The sequence below is a fragment of the Penaeus chinensis genome, chromosome 24, assembly GCF_019202785.1.
Source record: "Penaeus chinensis breed Huanghai No. 1 chromosome 24, ASM1920278v2, whole genome shotgun sequence".
Lineage (NCBI taxonomy): Eukaryota > Metazoa > Arthropoda > Malacostraca > Decapoda > Penaeidae > Penaeus > Penaeus chinensis.
In genome coordinates this window covers 15,608,660-15,616,010 of record NC_061842.1, presented here as the reverse complement: position 1 = coordinate 15,616,010, position 7,351 = coordinate 15,608,660, and the positions used below count along the sequence as shown (strand labels likewise).

Sequence of the window (7,351 nt, the reverse complement as noted above, 5' to 3'; positions counted from 1 at the left end):
ATATTTAATCGAGATATCCAGGGAAATATATATACATAACAACTGTACGCGACACAGAGTAATGGTTCTCATGTATTTGTCTCATGTATGTATGTATGTATGTATATATGTATGAATTATGTATGAATTATGTATGAAATATGTATGAATTATGTATGTATGTATGTATGTATGTATGTATGTATGTATGCATTATATATGTATGTATGTATGTATTATGTATGTATGTATGTATTATGTATGTATGTATATGTTGTGTATATGTATGTATGTATGTATGTATGTATGCATGTATGTATAAGTGTATATATGTATGTATGTATGTATGTATGTATGTATGTATGTATGTATGTATGTATGTATGTATGTATGTATGTATGTATGTATGTATGTTTATGTATGTATATATGTATGTATGTATTATATATGTATGTATGTATGTATTATGTATGTATATATGGATGTATGTATGTATGTATGTATGTATGTATGTATGTATGTATGTATGTATGTATGTATGTATGTATGTATGTATGTATGTATGTATGTATGTGTAGTGTGTATGTGTGTGTGTGTGTGTGTGTGTGTTAGTGTGTGTATGTGTGTGTGTGTGTATGTGTGTGTGTGTGTGTGTGTGTGTGTGTGTGTGTGTGTGTGTATCCATTTCTGTGAACCAATTTCCTGTTAGCTAGGTATAAAGTGAAACTAATACCTTGACCACTAACTCAAGGATTAAACAATAAAGAATACTTTACGCCACGATACAGAAGCACTTACTAAGAAATTTAGGCTTTCCAATAGTGTACTTAGTATCCTACCATCACATAGCATAAGTACAAGTTACCTAGGGTAGGCGTTACGATTTGCATCTAAAATACAGAAGGGTCGCCTTGAGGATGTCATTCCAAGTCGCTTCTCAAGAGAGTTAGGAATCGCTGCTTCAAAGCTCTACCAGAACCGGAGTTTGTCCAGCACACTCTCCAGGAGCGGGTTGCCTCCTCGTTTGGCAATCTCCTCTCTCGCTTCGGCCTCCAGTTTCTTCATGGTTTCTTTGGTGTGCTACTGATTTCCTTGCTTCATATACACATTACAAAAATATCTTAACACAAAAGAGACCCTGTAAAAAAAAATATTATTTTCTAGTGTAATAAATAAATAAGCTTCTGAGACACATCCTCCTGCCTTTAGAGGCTCTCCCAGTTCCGGAGCTCATCCAACACTCTCTCCAAGTGCGGATTGCCTCCTAGCCTGGTGATCTCCTCTCTCGCTTCAGCCTCCAGTTTCTTCATGGTTTCTTTGGTGTGCTCAAGGGAACCAAATTTCTCCAGAAGGGATACGCAGTAGCGTTTAACTTCCAGGTCTTCGGGTCTCTGACGAAGGATATCTGAGGCTTGTGGTCAAGGTTAGCCAGCAAGTAAGAGAGACGGGATCCTGCATTTAGGGTTTTCATCATTGTTTTTAATTATCCTACACCTCATCACCTTTCCCAACCCATAACTATATTCAAGCAAATTGTAAATATGTACGCTCACATGCAAAGAAACTCACACATGTACGTAAACATACAAAGAAACTCACACTTACAACTACATAACACTAACAGAGAAAGTGCTGCACCAAATTAATGGTAAAAATGTAGCATTCCTTTTTAATAAAGGGAAGAGAGCACCTAAGAATCTGAAAATATGATTGAAGCGTAATGCTCAATGCTTAAATCTGTGAAACAAGTGACACACTAACCATGAGAAAGAGATAGTAACAGGGTTTAGGTGATCACTGATGTTCAGTAATGTCTTCACCTTGAAGAATTCAGTGTGGAAACAAAACAAGATAATTTAAAATGAGAAAGATAGATTAAAGAAAAATATGAATAGTAACAAAGCCGGTCTAGACTAACAAAGTTGACAGGAAAAAAGGGAGGTGACGCCCGCTCTGCTCATTGATTGACTGAGGGGTCACTTATACTTAGAATGACTGGTCTCTCACCAGTGTGTGCTTTTGCCTCACTACTGCCTATAATTTGGTGTTGTTTCCATTTCAGGCCAAGTGCCATCAATTCAGCAACAGGCAAGGGCATGTTGATTGCGTAATCTCGAACCACTGGCTACTCCGATCGTGAAGTCGACAAAGGAGTCATTCAATAGATTACTGCTTTCTGTGCGACGGATGCTTCGCAGCCCTTGAAAGGCGACGGCGATGAGAACACTGTCATCACTCAGGCTGATAATGGTGGGGGTACTGCTGTTTTTGAATAACATTTAATATATACGCAAAATTAACGATTTACAGTCTGATGTTTCTGGTTACAGGAAAATTACGAAAATCGAGGGAAAGATGGAAGCTGCCAGGTTCAAGAAGGCGAAGGCTACACTCCCATAGTCAGCTGGAGGAAAGCATCTCCTTTACCTACTGATGGAAGTCCTTTGCAATTCTTCTATACCAGGTCTCTTGAGGCTACACAAGCCAGGCATTGCCCGCGCTCCACACCCAAATTTTGAATGAAATCTTCCTACGGACAGAGCGATTCGAGCAGTTGAGCGGGTCATCGGCTCCTTGGTAGATGGTGGACCAACGCTGCCGAAAAACCACTTCGTTAGACTAACGAAATTGTGCTTTGGATACTTCGAGTTCGCAGGGGAAGAGTCTCAGAAGGTAGCAATCAGCGGTCCCCATTGAGCGCATACCTGGCCTGCCTCTTCATAGGGACACTGGATAGGAATCACTACAGATATAATTAGAAGGCATTTTAGTCGGTTTCGGTAAGTAGATGATGTCTTCGTCATCATCCCCAGAAGAAATCACTTACGTCAAAAGCTGACGCAGTTTAACACCGCCCACGAGAAAATCCATTTTACCGTGGAGGAACTGTCAGAAGCTACCCTTCCTGGGCACTGATCCATCTGGGTGATGACGGCCTGTGTTTCTCTCTAAACAGAAAGCCAAGTAATAAAGAGGACTACATCCATTACCACTTTGCCTACAGCAGCGAAGCAGAATCTGGGGTTGTAATTGGTTTCTTCTTAGGAGCACTTATAATTTGTAAACATTGATATTCCAGAGGCTACCTTCTGAACCTCCGATATAAAGCAGAGAGCATGATAACAAGACCATTAGTCCCTGTACCTTCTTCAAAATTCCTCAGATTATAACCGAGGCGATCAGATGCTTTGGCAGTACCGTAAAAATCGCCAGTAGGTCCGGAGATAAGATAAATAATCTAAAACGAAAAAGAAAGCCGCCCTCAAACAACCTCGGCAGTACCGCATACCCTGCAACAGATACGATAAGGTTTATTATGATACAACAGGACGTGACTTCAGCAGCAGGATCAGCGAACATCGTGCTGACATCCGTAACCACAAAACTCCATGGGGGTGCACGTAGTTGAAGCTGGGAGTTTACCGGATTGGAATAGACTGGCAGCAAGCAAAAGTGATCCATGGAGGACTGCATAAACAAGAAAGACAAATAATGGAAACTCCTTACATCGAGATGGGGGAGACTGTAAACACTGCAGCTTCAGATTATCCACTTGTCTCTGCAACAATAATGCGAGTAACGAGCGACAGATCATGGATATCAGGTGGTTCTTCACCTCATGTCTGGTATTTACTTGTTGGTAATCTCGCTGGTGTAGGTATATCTGACAAAGGCATACTAGAAACTGGCTAAATGCAACTCTTGCGCTGTGAAGATATCCATTCTCATTTAAACTTTTTTTTTTTACATTTGTCGCAATGAACTGTTCCATTTCAAACGAAGTACAGCTGTCTTCCATCAAAATATTACCCCAGAAAACTAAAGCCAGGAACCTTATGAAAGACTACATTGAAAACAATCTGAATAAATACTGAAACATAACAGTTAAATATATTAATACCTGCTATGACATTTGTGTACAAAAAAGGATACTAATTACTTGCTGGTCGCCAGGTTGACTTTTAATGGCATGGATGACCGGAAAGCTGAATTTGCCTTCTGTCAAATCCTCACAGTAGCTCTTGCTGTCACAGTACTGCAAGGAGAATAAAACCACATCTCTCAAAAATAATGGAGGAAAGAGTAACATCTCTGTGTAACAACTAAGTTTTATAAACACATTTAAAATTAAAAGTTAAAACCCAAAAGGAGTAGTGAAACTTGCTTCAAATCTGTAATACATGCTGCGATCGGTATTGCACTCTCCAAATGTCAATCTTACTAATAGCAAGCATATGTAATTTTTACTGCTATGTGATATTGATGGTAGACATATACACATACAAAATAAGTTTTTTACATATGTGGTTTAGACACACACACACACACACACACACACACACACACACACACACACACACACACACACACACAGATTCGTTTTTACCAGTATAAAATAAAAAAAATGCTTTGATATTCTTACCTCCTTCAAGCAAAGGATTGCATAGTCATTACGAATCTGGAAGTATAGCCCCAAAATCCCTGTGATTCTTGAAAAGTCCTCTTGAGTTTGACTGAAAAGTTGCATTAAGCGAATAGACAAGCCAAATAATCCCCCTGTTTCTGAAAAAGAAGAGTTTTATTGTTTTAATGCGCGAGTTACGTTATAAAATAACCAACAGCCAAATTAGCTTTTACTAAAATCCTTGATTCCAGTTAAAAGAAAAAAATGGAATGTTTCAACCAACAACTTAGGCAGAAACTATTGGGCACCGGCTGCTATACTATACATATTAAAAGATTAAAACCTTTTCCAATGACAAAGCTTATTAATATACATACTCCTTAAGGTCATCTGTGCGTATTCTTCCTCCGACGGACAAGTAAATGAATCCCTCCAGTAGATCTCCATGCCCTGCCCGCGATGGAGCTCCAGAAGCTGCTCACAAAATATTGTAGTTGCCTTGTGATACACAAAAAATATAAAGTCATAGCATTTTGGACACTGGTACCGGTATAAAAAATAAATCAGGGTAGATATACTAAATTACGTTCACGGGATCTACATAATAATGCATTGTCACAGTTTGTATAAAAGAAGTTGCAGTAAAGCACGTAAATGCAATTTCGTATACATCTTTCATTAATCTGTAACATGAAATACCAATAAATATAGAGTTTTTAGCATTATAAATGACCCACTTTTACAGCAGAAAAACAACAGCGTCTTCTCTCCTCGTAAACCACAAGAGGGATACCAAAGATAAACAGCATGCATGAAACCATCCTAAAAGTCACTTAACTTTATTGCTCTGTCTCTGAACATACCTTTGGATGATTCAGGGCGAGAACTTTCTCGAGACCCAGGAAATAAACATAATTAGCAGAGTTTATGGTTGCTGCAGTTCCATATATTCGATGTGCCACAGGGATACCTCGTCGTAAAACACTGTTGTCCTCTATGTCATCTATTCTGTAAAACAAAACATAGTCACCCCAAAAATTCATTTAGTTAGTTAACTCTGATATCCCCAGAATAATCCATGATACAGTTGTGTTAAATCTATAAATGATGGTCGCTCAACATCATAGAAGTAAATCGGTAATACTCACAAAAGACTAGCATTATGCAGCAAGTAGATAACCTCAGATATGGCCCTTAGTTTATCCTCAGGTATCCTCATCCAGTAATTGAAAGCCTCAACTAACTTCCCTCTAGTCATCTTGCCCGTGACTTGGAGGACGTGAGTGAACGGTTGCAAAAGGATCTGCGAAGACAATTCGACGAGATGGGTCAGCCTCTGGCATATAATTACGAGATATATAGTGAGATGATACAGATGACAGAATAATGGCATTAAACACTATCTGTCTTTTGCTGTTCTCAGATGAAAGACAAGATACTTTTAGAAAAAATAAATTAGCCTCTATATATCTGTTTGTCCATTTATATACGCATAAAGTGCGCTGAAATTCAAAGTTGCCTTGAAAGCATTGTAACAAAATATTCAGTGACACTTGCCTCACTCTATATTTCAGTAAAGGTAAAAATTGCCACTAGACTGAGGGGTAGAACCATAATGCATTCCTTCCTACTCTGCTTTCAAGTATCCATTGTAAGCACCTAATAACCCCAAATTTGCATTTCTCTGACACTATTTCAAAATCTTCCACCCTCAATGTACGACACAAAAAGCACGGCGCGTCCAAGTGACTAGGATGAGGTGTCTTTTGATACATGCGAGATGCGACGTTACAATGCCATGCTTTAAATTAATCATTAGTATCTTGGGCGAATTCCCATGAACTGAACATTGCAAAGGCGCCTTTTCAAGGCACTGCACCTTGCAAAAAACTATGTCTGAGAGAAGCTTACGAATAGTTACAAAATACAAACAGCAGCCGCCACGGAGGGCACGATGTTGTACCATTCATGGCGGACGGAGAAAAATCGGTGCATCTGTAATCGGCCTTCGCCGTGTGTCCAGCAGGAACACAAAAAGAGCAGCATGTCTTTCAACACTGCGTGGTGGGATCGGCTAAGTCAGCATAGAAGTCGCAGATCACCCTGTGTCTTCAGGGTTGTAGATATTTTCTTCGTTTAACTAATTTCCTCTCCTTAGACAAAGCCAACTTATCAAGTACCATCTCCGTTCCGGAGGTTGGCAACCAGTTGCTGGTTGTACAAAGAGGCTAGTAGGTGAAGCAGGCCCCCAGAACTACTCCACCCGCAGAACAGCAACCAAAGTCAGGATAAATGACCTGTCTATTGTTGTCCTTGGATCTGTCATTAACCATCGAAATGGATCTTTCGCCAGTTCTAGGTACTAATGTTACTGCTGCCCAACATTAGGATATGTAACCCCATATCTGGGACCCTTCAGGTGCTACCTCTCTGGGTGAGAGAGGACCTGGGAGCACTGATGATTAAGGGGTAGCTCCATTTTCCCCCAAACTCCAGATCTCGCGAACTAGAGTCTCATCACTGGATGCCGTTTATGATCATACCCAGGGCATGACAGAGCCATGGCCTGCATTAAAAGTTACTCCAGGCTGCTTCCCAGTCCATACGTTGCATGACCCGGGGAAGGCGATCGCTCGACTTCCTTCCCAGCCCTACAACCAGAACTACCCCTGGAAACTTCTTCATACATCCATGTCTGGTACTATGGTGCGTCCTTCATTTACCTTTCTCCTTTTCATGTTATTTGTTAGACTTTTTTTTTTGCATGATCTTGTGGTAAATGAGCCATTTGAGTCACCCCATATCTATATAAGGTCTTACGTCGGAATATGCCACACGCTTCAGCTGCATTTTTCCAATCGGATTTCGTTCAAGAAACTGCTCTGGATGCGTCAGGCTTTTTGCATGACACCTTTTGTGTCGTTGTCTCCATCCATCAAGCTCCCTATTCTATAGAATGCTGCGATG

At 40.1% G+C, this 7,351-nt stretch overlaps 1 protein-coding gene across 1 annotated transcript in view; it reads right to left on the bottom strand.

Moving 5' to 3' along the window:
- Positions 1 to 570: 570 nt before the first annotated feature.
- The window catches only part of LOC125038405 (geranylgeranyl pyrophosphate synthase-like), a 10,624-nt gene continuing 3,843 nt past the window's right edge, over positions 571 to 7,351 (bottom strand). Inside the window, exons 3-8 of the mRNA XM_047631924.1 lie at positions 5,533 to 5,687; positions 5,248 to 5,392; positions 4,762 to 4,882; positions 4,403 to 4,542; positions 3,913 to 4,015; positions 571 to 1,384 (exon numbers count right to left, since the gene is read on the bottom strand). Coding sequence (XP_047487880.1) covers positions 1,185 to 1,384; positions 3,913 to 4,015; positions 4,403 to 4,542; positions 4,762 to 4,882; positions 5,248 to 5,392; positions 5,533 to 5,687 — 864 coding nt within the window. The 3' untranslated portion in view covers positions 571 to 1,184. The remainder of the gene's footprint in view (positions 1,385 to 3,912; positions 4,016 to 4,402; positions 4,543 to 4,761; positions 4,883 to 5,247; positions 5,393 to 5,532; positions 5,688 to 7,351) is intronic.